General features: G+C 49.2%; 8 protein-coding genes across 8 annotated transcripts; 5 read left to right on the top strand and 3 right to left on the bottom strand.

The window, feature by feature from the left end:
• Positions 1 to 61: 61 nt before the first annotated feature.
• B0J16DRAFT_347500 (WD40-repeat-containing domain protein) lies at positions 62 to 1611 on the bottom strand. Its single transcript, XM_046128576.1, has one exon. The coding sequence runs from the start codon at positions 1559 to 1561 to the stop codon at positions 224 to 226; it is 1338 nt and encodes a 445-aa protein (XP_045980271.1). The 5' UTR covers positions 1562 to 1611; the 3' UTR covers positions 62 to 223.
• A 155-nt stretch (positions 1612 to 1766) lies between these two features.
• On the top strand, positions 1767 to 3227 carry B0J16DRAFT_291151 (DNA-directed RNA polymerase). The gene is made up of 3 exons (XM_046124274.1): positions 1767 to 2024; positions 2084 to 2652; positions 2705 to 3227. The coding sequence occupies exons 1-3, from the start codon at positions 1953 to 1955 to the stop codon at positions 3084 to 3086; spliced, it is 1023 nt and encodes a 340-aa protein (XP_045980270.1). The 5' UTR covers positions 1767 to 1952; the 3' UTR covers positions 3087 to 3227.
• On the bottom strand, positions 3225 to 4793 carry B0J16DRAFT_347498 (mitochondrial carrier domain-containing protein). The gene is made up of 3 exons (XM_046128575.1): positions 4420 to 4793; positions 3589 to 4297; positions 3225 to 3540 (listed from the first exon to the last, which is right to left on the bottom strand). The coding sequence occupies exons 1-3, from the start codon at positions 4571 to 4573 to the stop codon at positions 3459 to 3461; spliced, it is 945 nt and encodes a 314-aa protein (XP_045980269.1). The 5' UTR covers positions 4574 to 4793; the 3' UTR covers positions 3225 to 3458.
• A 249-nt stretch (positions 4794 to 5042) lies between these two features.
• Positions 5043 to 6982, top strand: B0J16DRAFT_175383 (uncharacterized protein). Its single transcript, XM_046122490.1, has 2 exons — positions 5043 to 5442; positions 5507 to 6982. Exons 1-2 carry the CDS (start codon positions 5325 to 5327, stop codon positions 6841 to 6843), a joined length of 1455 nt encoding a protein of 484 aa, XP_045980268.1. The 5' UTR covers positions 5043 to 5324; the 3' UTR covers positions 6844 to 6982.
• A 2541-nt stretch (positions 6983 to 9523) lies between these two features.
• Positions 9524 to 10915, top strand: B0J16DRAFT_347494 (Calcipressin-domain-containing protein). The gene has a single exon (XM_046128574.1). It carries the CDS (start codon positions 9818 to 9820, stop codon positions 10583 to 10585), a length of 768 nt encoding a protein of 255 aa, XP_045980267.1. The 5' UTR covers positions 9524 to 9817; the 3' UTR covers positions 10586 to 10915.
• On the bottom strand, positions 10783 to 12593 carry B0J16DRAFT_403013 (uncharacterized protein; the record flags this gene model as incomplete). Its single annotated transcript, XM_046132693.1, has 3 exons — positions 10783 to 11304; positions 11412 to 12170; positions 12222 to 12593. 3 exons carry the CDS (start codon positions 12591 to 12593, stop codon positions 10981 to 10983), a joined length of 1455 nt encoding a protein of 484 aa, XP_045980266.1. The 3' UTR covers positions 10783 to 10980.
• Positions 12594 to 14191: 1598 nt separating this feature from the next.
• On the top strand, positions 14192 to 15268 carry B0J16DRAFT_387519 (uncharacterized protein; the record flags this gene model as incomplete). Its single annotated transcript, XM_046131684.1, has 1 exon — positions 14192 to 15268. The coding sequence occupies one exon, from the start codon at positions 14192 to 14194 to the stop codon at positions 15266 to 15268; it is 1077 nt and encodes a 358-aa protein (XP_045980265.1).
• A 421-nt stretch (positions 15269 to 15689) lies between these two features.
• On the top strand, positions 15690 to 17387 carry B0J16DRAFT_347490 (uncharacterized protein). The gene is made up of 2 exons (XM_046128573.1): positions 15690 to 16300; positions 16353 to 17387. Exons 1-2 carry the CDS (start codon positions 15830 to 15832, stop codon positions 16941 to 16943), a joined length of 1062 nt encoding a protein of 353 aa, XP_045980264.1. The 5' UTR covers positions 15690 to 15829; the 3' UTR covers positions 16944 to 17387.
• The last annotated feature ends 541 nt before the right edge of the window (positions 17388 to 17928 follow it).

The following is a 17928-nucleotide window of genomic DNA, read 5'->3' as shown; positions in this document are numbered from 1 at the left end:
TTGTATCTGATACAGCGAAATAATATCACTATCGCCGTGCTGGTAAAACAATGAATAGAAATGGTAAATAATGAATCATAATGGTATATTCAAGATAGGTGGTCATCTAAATTACCTATTAATAGACGGACAACCTGAACGCCATGCAATGCCCTCCCATGCCTTTTGTATGTAACCTCAAGGAACTTTTCTCTTGCAACTGTGAAGATCATGTCGCGTACTCCTATTTCTCTGTTGCCAAAATCATCTTCTCTCTCTCACCCCGGCGTCTCTCAAACTGCTTCTTAGTATGGCGACGCTCATTCTCCTCACGACGTTTGATGCTCTTAAGCTCCTCAGCCTTGATCTCGCCAGCCTTCTTAAGCACCTTGGGCACATGACGGTGACGGTGAATGCGACGGACTTCAGGCATGTGCTGGTATCGCTCGATAAGAGCATTGTTGTACTCGAGAGCCTGGCGGTGACGAGCGGACTTGACACCCTCGCGACGTGAGGCGTTAGAACGCCATAGTCGCACGTTGCCGTCGTCGGAGCCCGAGAGAACGTAGCGGGCATCAGGGGTCCAGCGGGCAGCTGTAACACGCTGCATTCGCTTGGTATGGTAGACATCTCGAGAATGACCGCGGTCACGGTTCCAAAGACGGACGGTTCGATCCCAAGATGCAGATACAAGCTCTTCACCAGTGGGAGACCACTCAACATCCATGACGGCAGCGACGTGGTCCTTGAGAACGTTGAGGGCGCGGTCAAACTTGCGCATGTCGAAGAGGTAGATGTTGTGGTCCTCAGAGGCAGCGGCCAAGTTGAAGGCCTCCATAGGGGACCAAGAAAGACGGTTGCTGGCGAACTTGAGGACGGTCTTCGTGACGGGGGTGGAGGTGCGGAGGTCGTAAATCACAATAGAACGATCGTTGGAGGTAGATCCCAAGATTGATGTCTCGACCTGGTTGAAGGCAACATCGGTGATGGTGTCGACGGATGTAGGCCACTTGAGAACCTCGGGGGCGGCGGTGTGTCGCTCGAGATCGTAGATGTTAAGAACGCTTGAGGCAGCGGCAAACGAGTTCTTGGAACGGTGATGCGACAGACTGGTAAAAGCGCCAGATCCAAGCCATGAGCTGATAGGTGCCGAATCGCTAGGCGTGTTGTAAGGATCAAACAGCTTGACTGTTCTATCGGCGGCACAAGTCAAAAGCTTTTGATCACGAGTCCATGCGATTCCCTTGACGATGTTCTCATGCGCGGAGGCGTGCCATATCTCATCCCGGTCGGCGAGGTCCCAAACCTTGACAATACCATCACCACTGCCACTCGCGAAGTGCTCGAGAGAGTTGGGGTCCTTGGCGATAGAGTAAACACCGTCGACGTGACCGTTTCCTAGCTGGCCGACGAAAGGCTTCGCATGCATTCGCTCGAGCTTGACAGCATTGAGGGCTCGCTGATACTCTCGTGCGCGTTCGAAAGGGTGGAGAGCGGAATCGAGGTTGCGAGGTTGCTTGGTAACATCTGTGCCAGCAGCCTGTTGGGCTGAGACGGAGCGACTGAGGGCCTTGATCTTCATGTTGAGTAACCCAGTATAGTTGAGTCGAATTTTCCTTTCTCGAGGCTGGGATTTTGGCGGGGAGTGAAGCTATGGATATTTTTTTCTGTTATCGCTACAGTACCCTTGCACATGCAGGCCGATAAGACCGGGATTACTAATGATCCGCCACCGAGCTAGGTACAGTTCAGCAGATCGCATATGCAACTCTAAGGTCAGGGCTTCAGTTCGCATTGTTGCGAAAACTCACCCTCTTTGTTGACCTCACCCATTTATCTCACATTTTGCAGGATCGAACCCCAAAATAACACGCACATATCGATTCTAACTAATATCTCTACACTGCACTACGCCACTATCGTGCGGTCTTTACTCCTTTCAGATCCCTCGAGGCGCGCAGCTAACCAGCATTATGGACGGGATGGATTACGATCCTATGGTGATGGATGGGGAGCCCGAGCAGCCCCAAGTGAAGATCTCTGCGGTATGAGAAGACTCCTGAGCCAATTTGCTTTCGGGGGACGCTCAACTGATGCGACTCAGGCCGACCACACGCACGTCGATTTCGAGCTTTCTAAGACGAACCTCGCTTTCGCCAATGCGGTGCGACGAATCATCCAGGCAGAAGTGCCTACGATTGCCATCGACCTAGTCGAAATCGAGACCAACAGCTCCGTACTAGCTGACGAGTTCATCGCCCACCGCCTGGGTCTTATCCCCCTCGATTCAAAAGGAGTTGCCGAGCTCAATTACTCACGAGACTGCGATTGCGAGCAATACTGTGAACAATGCAGTGTCACCCTTACGCTACACGCCAAGTGCACGTCCGATGAGATTATGAAGGTGTATGCGCGCGATCTGGTGGTCGATGGCCGCCATGGAAACTCGGTGGGAAGCCCTGTAATTACAGACCCTGAGGGATACGGCTGCCTGATTGCGAAGCTCCGAAGAGACCAAGAACTCAAGATCAGCTGTATTGCAAAGAAGGGAATCGCAAAGGAGCACGCCAAATGGATGCCCACATCTGCTGTTGGTTTTGAGTACGATCCTCACAACAAGCTGAACCACATTGATTGGTGGTTTGAGAACGACACAGATCCTGCTGTGGAATGGTAGGCACACTAGCGAACTCTTGCATGACAATGAACTAACGCGATGTTTCAGGCCCAAGAGTAAATACGCTCAGTGGGAAGACCCTCCTCAGGAGGGCGAGCCTTTCGATTATGATGCAGTTCCCAACCGGTTCTACTTCGAGGTGGAAACATCAGGGAGCATGGAGCCTGATCAGATTGTGCGGGAGGGTATTCGAGTACTGCAGCAAAAGATTGGTGGTCTGCTTAAGGGCTTGGATCCCAGGAAGTACGGTGGTGATGAGGCCGACTTTGATGGTCCTCGAAGTCCAGACATGAACATGGACGGTGGAACTACACCTTGGCAGGACGGAGGCTACACTACACCATACGGCGGTGGTGGCCAGACGGCGTACGGAGGTGGCGGTATGACAGCTTACGGAACAACACCGTACGGAGGTTCTTCTTGGCAGTAGGGCGAGAGGCGTTTGATGGGTAAAGTTACTTCGTAATCAAAGATGGTTTGGCAGTCTAAAGATAAATCAGGTTTGCAACAGTCTCAAAAACAAGTCAGCATAGCACTATAGAATGGATTAATTTCAGGAACCAAGAATCTCATGACACATCCGTTCTAGTATTGTTATTCAGAAAATGCTTGCCTATCCGTTATGCCCACATTCTATATGATGAGTATGACATACAAAACAAATTCTCCTCAAAGAGATATCTGGCCAGGAACTTTTGAATGCGAAAGCAGGAACGCCAACAGCAGTCACCGCTCTTGCGTGACAAAATGACAAAAACACAACGCCAAATATGCCCTTCTTCTCCATGGTCTATAATGCCGTCTACAGGTTGTCGTCTAGGCCCTGTACCTTGCGGTACGCCTTGCGGTGCATCTCTAGGAAGACAAATGTACAGATAGTTTGCCTAACACAATGTTAGTTTGAGTTTGGGATTGTGAAAAGGTTAACATACGGTCCGAGTCTAAGGAAGCTGGGCACCCAGCCCTTGAACATCCACATAAGGCCGTCGGTTCGGTGAATGTCGCGCATCAACTGGACAACTCCGTGGTCATGCGCCGAGGACATGACACGGGTCTTGATAACGTCGATAGGACTTGTGATAGTAGCAGCAACCAGACCGGCAATGAACGAAGCGGTGAAGTGAGTCTTGAGGTTATCCTCCATGGGGGTATACTCGAGCAGCAGACTCTTGGCAACGTCATAACTAGCGAGCTGACCGGCGGTCATGAACATGGCACGACCACTGTTGGGCAACCAACCACGGAACATGCTCTTGGGACCTTCTTCACGCGCCATACGAACCATACCGTCAAAAGCGTGGCGATAGTTTCGACGCTCAGCCTGAGGAAGCGCTGCATCGTGCTGCATGCGCACATTGAGAACATCGGCAAAGTTTCCAGCAATACCGCCCACGAAACCAGAACCAGCGGCGAGGGCAACGAGAGTCGCAAAGGAGGGGGTTTCGCCGTTGTTACGGCGTGTAAGGCGTGTCTTGAGCTCTTCATAGACGCCGAATCGGGCGGTGGAATATGTCATCTGTCGCAGCAGCGAGGCTGAGATACCGCTGTAGAGACCGAGGGGGCCGTCATTGCGGAGGATGTGGACGAAGGTGCCGACCATGTTCTTGGGCGCATTGCCAGTGCGCATTTGGAGACGAACCTAGAAAGGATGTGAGGAGATGTTATATACTGAATAAGGGGTTGTGAAGCTTTACCTTGACTGTGAAGGACTCAATGTTAGCTCAACTTGGTCATCATGATACGACAGCACATTCAGAACATACCAAGATCCAAAGGATGGGTTACGCAGGCAGCCATACTACTGGCACTTCCTCCGAACCAAAAAGGATATCTTATCGTCGCCTTCTTCGCATCGGCCGTCGCCTTTGCAGGCTGTGCCTCTGTTGTCTTGCTCATGGTCTGTTGAGCGGTAGCCATGACGTGCAAGGACTGACTACTATACGTAAAGTAGTAGTTTCAGTAGCCAGGTCCGTTCTAAACTTGGTCTTGGTCTTGGAGGGGAAGGGGGGGGCAGTCGAGTTTTTAGCTCAGAGCCTAGGACTATCTAAAGTTAAGCTCTTGATTCAACGTCGATTCAATGCGGATGCCATAGCATGGATGTAGAGTATCCTGCAATTATGACAGAATGTGTGATGTGGGAACTAGATTTTAAATATTACAGTCAAGGATAAGACGGCAAGGGAAAAATAGTTCGGTTATTCTGACAATTCCTACCGAACCTAACGGCAAGGGTAGGTTAGGTACATTGTACTACTTGAAAACTCCGTGATCCTCAGCTATCTCTAGTTCATCAATCGCCTGTAAACTTATCAATTGACCCGGGGTTTAGCTTCTGTAGCCGGAGAATCGGAGCGGTGTCGGATGTCAAGTTACCGAAGCAGGGGAATCGTGGAGTAGGTTCTGATTTTGCGCTAGCAGCTGAGACTTTGGAGAAGTTGGAGTTGTTCCAATCAATTAAGGTAACTGTACTGTGAGTTTATATCCGGAGCAGTTGTAAGGCCGAGACCCGAACTTTTTTGCAGTTTTGGTGATACGCTGCGACACTCTCGTGGAACCATTTTCGGAACCCTGTCTTTCAGCTCCCACGATTTGTCCGACCAGCCATTGGCGTCTGTTACGTGGCTCGACCGGCCTGTAATGTAATTGTCGAGCTTCACAAGTCTTCAGAATGAGACTCTACGTCCAGGGCATGCGCTGCCTGAGGGCTTCTGCCCCGCGAGCCGTCCAGTTTCCCCGGAGCTCTGCACTGCTGCGAACAGCTTACGCTGTAAGAGCTTACTCGTCGGGTCGGTCTCGTTCCAGTCAATTAATTGCATGGACGTCTCGCTGACTGGCTTGACCGTGTTGCAGTACCCCCGAAGGGATCTTCAGGCTCTGTGACTATTCGTGGACAAACTATCAAGACTGACCCGGAGTGGTTCAATGTCCCCGAGAACGTCCTCGATGCTACTACAAGGAAGCTTCACTTACTTAAAGACCATCCTGTGTCTATCACCCGCCAGATCATCCAGTCCAACTTCCCTGAGCCAACCTTCAAGTACCACAACGAGTTTAGTCCCGTTGTGTCCACAAAGCAGAACTTCGACTCGTTAGGATTCCCTTTGAACCATCCTGGCCGCGCTCTGTCCGATACATATTACATCAACAGCGAGACGCTTTTGCGAACACATACGAGTGCCCACCAAGCCGATACCTTCCGAGCAAACGAAAGCGCCGGGTATCTTGTTTCAGCCGATGTGTACCGACGAGATGCCATTGACCGAAGCCATTATCCTGTGTTCCACCAGATGGAGGGCGCCATGTCTTGGGATCGTACTAAAGTTCCCAATGGTGATGTTGCTGCGGCTGTGTGGAAGGACTTCGAGAAGCTGCCCGTCCACGGAGTCAAGGTGGATGACCCTAACCCTGCCATGCACCCTGAGCGCAACCCTCTCCAAGATGCGCACCATACAGCTGCTGAGGCCGAGGCTATCGGCGCCCATCTGAAGAGGTCATTGGAAAATATGGTTGTCGACATCTTCACTCGAGCCAAGGCCACTGCGATCAAGGAGGACCCAAACTTCGTGGATGAACCCCTCCAAATGCGATGGGTTGAGGCTTACTTCCCCTTCACCAGCCCCTCTTGGGAGCTAGAAGTCTACTATGCTGGTGACTGGCTTGAAGTGTTGGGATGCGGTGTTGTCAAGCAGGATATCTATATCAATGCTGGTGTGCCAAACCAACTGGGTTGGGCCTTTGGTATTGGCATTGACCGCATTGCAATGCTTCTCTTCAAGATTCCAGATATTCGTCTATTTTGGTCTAAGGACAAGCGATTCCTGTCCCAGTTTGAAGGTGTCACCGATAATCTGGACAACCTCAAGCGCTTTGTCCCTTTTTCCAAGTACCCTCCCTGCCCCAAGGACGTGTCTTTCTGGCTTAGCTCCACGACAGCAGCGGGCGGCAACACCAAAGGAACATTCCACGAAAACGATGTGATGGAAATTGTCCGTAACGTGGCTGGTGATGTGGTCGAGGATGTGCGACTCATCGACGAGTTCACTCATCCCAAGACAGGACGAAAGAGCATGGCGTATCGTATCGTATACCGCAGTCTGGAGCGAACTCTGACCAACGACGAGGCTGTTGCTTTCCACGAGGACGTCCGTAAAGCTCTGGTCAAGGAGCTAGGCGTTGAGCTTCGATAGAGTAAGCTCGAAGCTAGTGTAGATCAGTCGGGCTGGTCATGACTTGTGGAGTAGCTGGAGCTCATGGTCAGCTTGGCATGGTAGCTTAGATTCAAACCCTTGACTAGACTTGAGGCTGTATAATATATTGATGTATATTAGTCGTATTACGTTTTCCCATAAGCCAGAAATTGCATGAAGAGCTTGTGCTTGTAGGCTGAGCTCCTGACGTAGCCAGATTGCGGATACATTGCTTCGATAGTAGCGTAGGGTCACAGCAAGCTATGATAGCCCGTGTATGAAAAAGCTGCTGCGCCATAGTCAAATGACAGCCTCAATTTTCACCGTCCATGAGACATCATCAATAGCCAAGCCACGGGTAGTGTTGAGGATCGGTAAAATTACAAGATGCGAGATCATTCAATGGCTTTGCGCGAGTGACGTTGTTTTCCATCTGAGCCACGTCGGGCCCTTGCATCGTGAGCTGCCTCCCAATGGGGCGGTATCGAGACAGACTAGGACAGGGCAGGCCAGCAGAACAGGGGTGAGACGGGTGGCTTGTGCGTTGTGGCGTTGACTTTGTAAGTGGCGTTGGTTTCGGAGGTTTATTGGGAGGCCGATTTATTGACTCGACATACAGAGGTTTGTTGTTGACTTGGTATTTGATGAGTTATGATTCAGATGATCAAATCTAACTTCACTCAGAGTTGACTCTGGTCATGCTTTATCAGGTGGCCTCAGTAGAAATATGGGTCATTTCATCACAATACTAACCGTTAAGTGGTCTACTCCGACGACTAAAGTCTCTCATTAATCTTGATATTGTAATATTCTCAGGACCAAGTTCTCCGTGCTGAAAATTAGTTTGATCAGTTCGGTAGCAAATACTGATATTTCGTCCAAGACTTTCTGAAGAGCCAAAGCTATTGGTTTCCGCATCAGGAAGGTATAGCAAGACAGTCTCGACTCTAGTTGGTGTTCCAAGTTGCATGTGCTGTATGTCCTTGCAAGGATTTCTTTTCTGTATGTCACTGCTAGACGTAGGGATAAATGCAAAGCTTGGCATGAGGTTGGAACTAGTATGCACGAGCAATTTTGGATAATATCAAGGCGAGCATTGCAATGCTTGGCTTAAGGCGAACAGCTGAGAGTCAAAGACAAAGCTTTGGGTATAGGGACGAGTCTCGTGGCTTGACATCAACACAGCTGCCTCTTTCGCTCGTATGGAGAGTAGAGGTGGACAACTGTAGAGTTGGCAATTGTGACGACATTGACGATAGTTACGAGCAATAGCCAAGGCTTCACTCAAGCCCCGCTCGGTTAAGAATGCTCCATATCCCGAAACTTAGTCTATCGATTTCGGGAAGACCCAATTCCCCAGCCTGGTCTAGTAACAGGGCGGAGGTCTGCCGCAATCTCGTTAACCAAGATACTGTATAGCCACTGAACATAAGCTGAAGATCTTGATACATCGCTGAGGGATTCAAGGCTCATACGGAGGTATGAAGGACGGATAAGCTTAGGACGCAGCAGGACAGGCTGTTCTGTTCGGGAGCCTCGGACGGAAGAGGATTAAGGTTGCTCGCAGGATGGGAATGTTTTTGTTGTTGTTTCCCGTCTTGTCTTGCACAGCCCCCTTGGATGTTTAGAGTGTGTCTATGAGCTGTGACTGGCTATGTCGGATTTACATTGTGGGGGATCCTTGCGGTTAGATAGGTAGGAATCCTGGAAATTTGTTTATTGAGCATAGAATGTATTCTCAGTAGAATTGAGTCATCTGTTTACACGGTTTGTCCAGCAGAAGTCGTATGATACCAAAGGATCTCCGACAATGAATAGCAGTAAAAGAGATGCCAAGGCTGGGTCTTCTCAGAGATACAGCAATCTCGTTGATAGCAAAAAGTCTGCAGAGGTTCAGGTTCTGGGATTAAAATGCAATACACTGCAGTAGTGCCATGCGGCTTCCCAGGGGGTGGGTGTGTCAAACTCCAATAAGGGATTGGTTCATGATCAACGATTCGTGAGCGGTAAAACAGTAGATGGCTTGAATCGGGTTTGAAGATGAGATTTCGAGACAAACGGTCAGACATTCCGATTACTTACTGTACTTGGTACCGCGGCTATGATACATTAACGTGACGAGTCAGAGATGACATTTTGCCAATTTCTTGGTCTTTCTCTACTTCTGTCTCTGATTGTCACTTGATAGAGTTACGGATCGATACTCAACATTAATCGAGACCCGATTACTGGTTAGTGGTATGAATGACAGACTATAGTCTATGGGGACAAATCATGAATCGAGAACAACATTGGCATTCTGAGCCCCTGACACTATCAACACAGCCTTCTCAAATCTTCTCAACAGAAAATCTAGTCCGACTGATCGTAAAACAGTGAAAGCAAAGGAAAAAAGCTTAACGTTCTGGCCCCGGACCTTGGATCCAAGGAATCGCCATCGCCATATCCGTGTCGGGATGTTTCTAATCAACAGATGACGTCTTATTGGTTAGAGAAACAAAAGAATGGGGACCCTGCAGATGCACTGCCCCGGGCCTCCAAAGAACAGTGGGGTAGACACCCTGTAGTCTAGGTACCGCTAGCCTTGTTTGGGCTGTTCTGCCCTGTACGTGGCCACTGGACGATAGTGCACGAGTAAAGTCCCCAGCCGCCGAGAGGCTTAGTAGTCGTCGTGTTGCGGCGCTTCTACCCGGGCCATGCATGGAGAACATGATGGAAGGCATCTAGTACATAATAGCCACCTGGTTCGCACATTTCGTTTCTATCATCTCAACTCACTCAGACACAAACAACAAGGAACAGACAATTCTACAGTTCTTCCACAGAACAATATCATACACAATCATCAAAGATCGACAGAATCACCCGGCCGATCTTACACTTCATCTACACAATTCTAGAGCCAGCCATTTCAACTGCTGCTCTACTCACCTCTCTCCTACCCTCACAAACTACAATCACAACCACAATCAAAATGGAGACCTCACCGCAACACTCGCGATCTGCCTCTTCCGCCTCGCGCCGGTCAAACCGTTCAAACCTCTCTCTCGACCTCTCCAGCCTTCCACCTATGACACCGCCCACGCCTCCCTCAAACACTCTACTCTTCACCAACCTCACCGACCAGGATATCTTCCTCCCCGAGAACCTCAATGTCATCCGCGACCTCATCACCCACACGGCTCCCATTCATGCTTTCGCACCGCTAAAGTCTTTCCGCCGCATCGTCGTCTCCTTCTTTGACGAGCAGGCCGCCATCGCCGTCCGCCAGATCTGGGATAACGAGGCTATCATGGGCCAGCAGTGCCGTGTCTACTTTGGCATGCCCACTCCAGTCGACAAGCGAGACGAGCATCTCGCTCTTCCTGACGCTGGCAAGCTATTCTTCATTTCGCCCCCACCTAGCCCTCCCCACGGCTGGGAGATGCGTCTTGAAGATGCGCCCAACAAGCTGGTCCACGCTGAGGATCTTGCTGATGCGCTCGCTAAACTGCACCACCGCCCCGGGCCTATGGACGAGGACGAGAACTCGCCGGTGACTCCTCTCGACTCCGCTCTCCCAGGCCGTACACGCTCTCGATCCTCTACTCTGATCTACAAGCCTGAGGAGAAGAGCAGCATGCCCGCTGTCATCGTCGATGACATGACAGATGAGCCTATCGAGTACAGCCCCGTGGAGCAGTCCAAGCCCATCCTGGCGCACACTGCCCGACCTCCCGTCGAGCTGATGCACGATGCTTAAGCTAGATGTTTTCAGTCCATTCATCAATCAACATGAATTTTGTGGCTTTTTCTTTGGCGTTTAAGGGTACAGATTACGGGAACTGAGGATTCGACGATGACATGGTTGAGCGGTCTGTCTTCCTGGGTCTATAACGGAGCATTTCATCCTATGAGCATGGATATACTACAGGAGTTGGTAAAATATGTCTTTTTTCGGTTTATTATTATGGAGATAAACGGCGGTAAATGTGCCATATCTAGATGGTATTCGCCCAGCTGGCGCAGTTGTACACTATAGCTAGTTGTTAATACTAGTTCTGAACACAGAATTAAACCATGACACATCCATTTGTTTACTCTTGTGCCTCGATTGGCTTTTCCCTTGGGCAAAATCCTTGTAACCAAAGTATGATACTAATCAGCCCAAACGAGGCTCTGCTGCGCCAAGACAGCTGACAACAGATGACGTGGTATACTCGATTCGCCCACGAATCTGACGAGGCTTACCGCCGCCATGGCTCCAGCAAGTGACCCGACTACAAGCACTGCCTTCTTTACAGCAATCGAAAGTTTCGAAGTATCGGCCGATGTCGATAGTTTTGACTCCTGTTCTGTGTCTATGCCTAGCTCTGTGAGCATACCGATACGTGGTAGATACTGGAACTCGAAAGTGCTTGATTTGTCGAGGCCGCCTGCTTTTGTGTTATTGATCATGAAGTTGGCGAAGTGTTTGAATTTCTAATTATTTTGTTAGTCACGTCTCAACGTCTTCGGATTGTAGCTTGGGATGAGGCTGAGTGAGTATGATGAGACGTAGGCTGACTGGCAAGGGAGGATATACGTACTCGCTCTCGCTCTTTTTGCATATCAGTCGGCAGCCAAGGATAAGTATAACTGAAAAAGAAGAGGAAGGCACATTGCAGCCATACAAGAGCACGAAAGCGCAAACTAGGCTTCTCAATACCGAGTGCGCCAGCTAACTCATCCCCATTGAGTCTATAGGCATGTGCGGCAAGTAACTCGCGAGGCATATAGAGTGGTGGAACTCGAGCTTCCGCTGTGAGGATGTTGTTTGCGAGGATTCTGGAGTTTGCTGAAGGAGCTACCTCAGATACTGCAATAGACTCCCATAGAACCTTTGCTCGTTCTGGTGAAGCCATCCAGTCTGTGGGTGTTCCCAGGAGATAACCAACATAACGCCACAAGGCGAAATAATCAGCTGTTTGCTGCTCACTGAGATAGATACCTTGTCTAGGAAGAGCAACGAATACAATGGCCACTGAATACACTGCAATAGTACCAATGGTGTGTAAGTCGTTGATCGGCACTCCCCATTTCTCCATGTCGAAGTATCCTGGTTTTTCTTGTTCGAGTTGCATGAGTCGTCTTCGAACTGAGGCGTGTAAGAGTCTCACTCGTATTGACGAGGTATTGCCCTTCCCGCCTGGCTTTATTGAATCGATGTCTTCGACGACTTCCATGAAATGTTGGAGAGTTTCCAAGAGACGACGTCTAGTGACGTTGACGCCAAAGCCTCCGGTTCGAGAGAGTGTTTCGACGACTCGATATGCGCCCATTCCACCCAGTAATGACTTGTACAAGAGCTTTTAGACTGTTAGTAGGATAGCCAATTCTGGTGAGGTGGTATGACTTACTCCAAAGAGAATCTGTCCGCTGAACTGATATACCACTTGTTGTCCACGCTCAATTTGCTCCCAGTCAACCCACTCGGGGACCGTAGAGGCTTCTTTCCATAGCTGACCTAGGACTTCATCTGAATCGGAGTATTGCTTCAGGAGTTGGTAAAGGTCCCTTTGCCCTGGACCTGAGCCATGGGGACACTTCCATCCTTTTGTGCTAGGTGGGGAGAAATAGTCCAACCGATCCAAGGCTTCTGTAGCTAACTTGTCATATGAATAGAGCAAGTGGTTTATTTCAGGACCAGTCTGATGCTGAGAAGTCCAGTTGAACTTATGACCCCAGACGTTCCTGGCGTCAACAAAATCGTGAGAATAGTAGTGATCCATTGTATAGATGAGTAGGAAGATATCTAACAAAACAAAGGACGTCCCCCGCATCGAGGAGCCGTCATCCTCTTAATAACGAGACCATTTTCTAAAAGGGCCCTTAGCAGACTTAATGACGAGCATGATCTGAATCATGACGATGAAGACTTGTTAGTAGTAAACATTCTGCACCTTCTTACCAACAGTGGCACAGTGCAGTGTCATGAACTACTCCCCTGTCACTTGCATTGGTATGCAGTTGGTCCAAGGGGAACCAAACAAAGAACCTGGAAGCTCAATGCATCCAAATATAAGATGCGAGTGGCGGACAATATCATTGACATGCATCATTTTATGGAAACGATCCTCGGCGAACAGGGGTATATATCGCTGAGATCCTCACGAAACATACATCATGACAAGTCGTGGGTCTCATTATACACTGTATTCCTTCTTAAATTGCCGGACAGTTGTCGACTACTACGGCGCATCATAGTGAAGCAGCCTCATCATCTTGGCAACGCCTGAATCTAACGATCGTGATACAAACCTGGTTCCTGGACATTGAACTCCTGAGAATGCCACCAGTCGGTCGCCTCTTCTGTCATCCCGTCTTTAGTGAGCCAGTAGAATCTTCTAAGCCAATGTCATGAATTAAGAGTCTGACATTGGGTTAACGTGCTCACTCGACCAGAAGATGTAGTAGCGCTATCGAGTAAAAGTATCTTTGACTTGTGCGAGACACATAACGCTGCTACCTAATGGATGTTGAATGACTTGTAGTCTGTAGTGGCGATACTTGTCTAATGGATAGACTAGAACACCAACAAAGCCGAATCAAGAAACGCTTGATGTTAGCGTGCCCGGAGTCAGTCTCCGAATTGTGTGGGATCGATGATCATGACATTGAAGTGGCATCTTTTACGAAGATCAGTCATGACAGATGAGACTTGTCAGAATGAGGAAATCCAATGGGTTTGTTGTGCTAACGTGGTTGAATGTGTTTTTCCATAAGATGACGAGTAGAATGGATAGTGAAGGTATAAATCGACATGATTAACAACCATGATGAGTACATAACGAGTAGCCTGGAGGTGAATACTTTGAACACATTACACAACTGATGTAAATTGGAGGAGAATGAGTCTGGGGGATAGCAACGAGTGTAGTTTGCTCAAGTCCTTGGCTTTTGAGTAAGTGTCAGGCATTGAAGGGTTATAGTCACGATGAAAGTCGAGCTCATGAGAGGTCAGTACACATAAAGAGACAGTCTGATGTTTCTCGTTGATAGTTGATGATATCACAATGAGCGTAAAACAAGCTTATAGTGTACAACAGAAAGGTCGTGTATTTGTCTCACTTAAAATCGCAAATGCACGAACTTGTCGACACATCAAGTCATGATATCTTGATGGGAGTATCGCACTTTGTAAGGTACCGGGTAACTGCAATCACCGGAACACGGCATAACACAAATCCGAATTTCCTCCGAATTGAATGGCCCCACCTTCGGATGCTGGTCTCCATCATGAAAGCCTCTTTTGCCGGTGGCTCAAATTTGGTTCAACTTTTCTAGTCACTCCCCTCCGGATCTGCAGTCGCTCGTCCAACTTGTCATGATGAGTTGCACATGTCGAGCCACGCCCTTGAAAATATTCGTGCAGGGATTGTCTCAAGTCCACAAACTTGAGGCTTCACCCTCATTTGTTCGCCTTCCGATCCGAACTCGACCGGCGCTGCAACAGAACCATTTTGCCTTTGCACGACAGGCTCGATCTTTACACTTATTGAGTAAACTTAGCCAAGACTCTTCCGAGGCTACTGCAAATGAAATCGAGGCGGTGATCGAGAATTCAACCGAGGGCAAAGATGAGACAACTCAAGTGAAAGAAGAATACTTCGCTCCAGTGGACGCCCCGGATACTTGGAAAGCCCAACCAAGCAACGACGAAAAATATAGCAAGCGAAAAGACAATACGCGAGACAAAAAAGGACGGACGACTTACAGCCGCGGAGAAAAAGAGCCCAATGCTTCAGGCGCATGGGATAAAGCGGCCGAGTTCAAGAAACCTCGTATCAAAGGCCCTTCCTCAAATCAACCGCAATCTGGTGCAGCCTATTGGAAAGCCCAAAAAGCAGCTCTGAAAGAAAAGTTCCCCGAAGGTTGGAGACCCAAAAAGCGGCTCTCTCCCGACGCTTTAGCCGGCATCCGAGCCCTCAATGCTCAATTTCCCGAAGTCTACACGACCCAGGCCCTTGCGGAGAAGTTCCAAATGGATCCAGAGGCTATTCGCCGAATCTTGAAGAGCAAGTGGGTGCCCAACGCTGTGGAGGAAGAGGACCGACAAGAGCGCTGGTTCCGTCGTGGAAAGAGTGTTTGGGAGACGCGGGCTGCGATGGGTATCAAGCCCCCGCAGAAGTGGCGACAAGAGGGTATCGCGAGAGATCCTAGTTATCATGATTGGAAGCAGGAGGCGGTTGAGAGGAACAGAACTCAGGCCGAGAAGGACGATTGGGAGATTGAGCGTTCTTATAGGCCCCGGCCTAAGCGCAACTCTGATTCTGAACGCCCTTCTCAGCGTCCTTCTAAACCGTGGATACAACGAGGAGGGCACCAGGGCACGCGACCCAAGCCCAACTATGGTCCTAGACCCAAGGATTCTCCTGGACCTCAATCTGGAAGTGGGGATTCATGAAATGGTGATTGTACGATGAGCACGATGACGAATTATTGCATATAGACCGGCTTGGATAGACTGTACTATAGTTGTAAACTTACTCTACTATTGAATGTAACATGATGGGTTTGAGCCAAGCTTTTAGGGGAATCCCTATTATATACGCCAAGTGCATGGGTTGAGCTTCAGACGATACCATGGGTCTTATAAACAAATATGAAACGACTCAGTTAGTCCAAAATCACATTGGAGGCGTTTTCACCAATAACCTGGTTCATCACCTGCTGTCGAAATTGCCCCTTGGCAATGGAGGCTCTCGACTTGACGTGGGTTCATGGTGGTAAAATATGACAGGGATTGGTTTGGAGGGGGGCGCTTAGAGACGCATATGGTTTCACTGCCACATGCTAAGTAGCTAACGTAGAATTCAACTCTCACCACTCTGGCCTTTTATTTTTTCTTAGATAAAAACCTCGAGTTCGACTTTGACACTCTTTCAATTGACACACAGACACTAAACTCACTCACTTATCTAATTTGTGTCTGTACAACCACACAACGCTCTTCTAATATCTCATCATGCCGGCTCAATACCCGCGGCCTCCGCAGCGCGAATCATGGTTTGCGCCGCTATCTATCGACTTATTCCTCAAGGTCCTCAACACGACTATTCTGCACCCTTTTGTCTGCTGGATCATTCCATTATGCTTTCGCGCGCAGACAGTGAAATGGGAGGCCCCGCCTATGATAGCCGCTATTGCTTGGGCTACTATAATCACGCTTTTCTGGATGGCCAATGTGATCAACCAGCGCATCGCTCATGGCATCCCACGTGAGGTGGACCTGAGTGAGGAGGTTATCGTCATTACTGGAGGTGCTAGCGGGCTGGGTCTGCTCATTGCTGAGGTGTATGGTATGCGCGGCGCTACAGTGGCGGTGCTGGATGTGAATGAGATGGAGAACACGGAGGCAAGAGGTGTTACGTACTACAAGTGTGATGTTGGTAACAAGGAAGAGGTTGCTAAGGTTGCGCTCGAGATCGAGAAGGATGTAAGTTTTGAGTACCATGAAGACGCTAGAATTGTTGCTAATCGTACCTCAGCTTGGTACACCGACTGTACTCATCAACAACGCTGCTATTGTCATTGGCAAGAGCCTCTTGGATCTCTCTATGGATGAAATCGACAAAAGCCTCACAACTAACCTTCTGGGACCATTCTACTGCCTCAAGACTTTCCTACCTGCTATCATTCGCAGTGGAAACGGCGGTACTATCGTCAACATCTCTTCAGTCATTGGAACCGTTGGCGCTGCCCAACTGACCGACTACGCTGCCGCAAAGGCCGGCCTTACAGCTCTGCACCGCTCTCTTACAGCCGAACTGCGCGAAAGCCACCCCGAGATCAGGACAGTGCTCGTTACCCCCGGTCAAGTGAGCACGCCGCTATTCTATGGGGTCCAAACGCCCAACTCCTTCATTGCGCCTGTCGTTGAGCCCGTGGACGTGACGAAAGAGATCGTCGCGGCTATAGATAGCGGAAAGGGTGCTACTGTTGCGATGCCTTTGTATGCTCGATGGGTGGATTGGTTCAACGTGCTGCCTGTTGGAGTACAGACCATGGCGCGCTGGGCAGCGGGCGTAGATCGAGGTATGAGGACGTTTGTTGGAAGACAGGGACAGAAGTTGGAGTGAACTTAACGCAGGCGTCAAGTTGAGAGTGATGAGGGGAGAATTGAAATGGAATGGAAATGGTAATGTGATATTAGACGGTGTATGTTTATTGGAGCATTAATACAATGCCAGCACAAGGGGTAGCTGGCTACGAACAAAGATTACCAGAGTTTACTCGTATGTAACATGGGACAATGACTCGACTCCCTGACAGGAAAAGAAACCTGGTCCGTCAGACATGGGATTCATACGAGAACATTGACCGTATTTCTGTCCCAGGATGTTCAAATTCGCAACCATGGATTCTAGCTGAGTGAGATTCATGGGGCCTATAGATCATGGCATGATGCGGAAAGACATCACGCAGAAGTGTCTCATTGGAGCATAAATGCCCAATGCAGCTGTTGAGTTGTCCTACATGAACAATCCCACCTCAAGTCACATATGCACACAATGGGCTGAGAACTGACGAACCCTGACCGTTCGGAACTCGCATATGTTTATATCCGACTGGACAGAATCGGTGGCCGGGAATAGGAAACCACCAAGGGCTAGAAGGATGGATGGAAAAGGATATGTGCAGCCCTGCGGGCGCTATCTAACAGTTTGCAGGGACGTTGACCACATGGTTTGTCGCTTGGCGTGTTCGGTATGGATAGAAATGCTTCACGAGACCTGAAGGGATTGGTTACACCAGGCCCAATAGACCTGTCACTTAACTTGAGTAGTAAATAAGATGAGGGTATACAGTAGTAAGTATGTGGTATAGTATCTCAATGGTATGGCGTTACATGAGGAATTTGTCTCAGAGTCTGGGGATTCTTGCCACAGTCAGCTGAAAGTGTTGACTTTACTTTACGCCCGTTACTCAGTGGAGAGAGTGGAAACTTCGGTGAGTTGTCAAGCTGCGAGGTTTCATGGAATGACCCGAGAGACTGGAAAGTTTAGCTGGTTCCATTCCTTCTAGTCGCCTAAATCTGCTCTTTCTGTTTCTGATGAGAGTAGA

The sequence above is a fragment of the Fusarium flagelliforme genome (genome assembly GCF_020744385.1).
Source record: "Fusarium flagelliforme strain FIESC 12 MPI-CAGE-AA-0113 chromosome Unknown B0J16scaffold_6, whole genome shotgun sequence".
Classification (NCBI taxonomy): Eukaryota; Fungi; Ascomycota; class Sordariomycetes; order Hypocreales; family Nectriaceae; genus Fusarium; species Fusarium flagelliforme.
The sequence above is the reverse complement of the archived record's forward strand: the minus strand, read 5'-3'. Positions and strand labels throughout refer to the sequence as shown.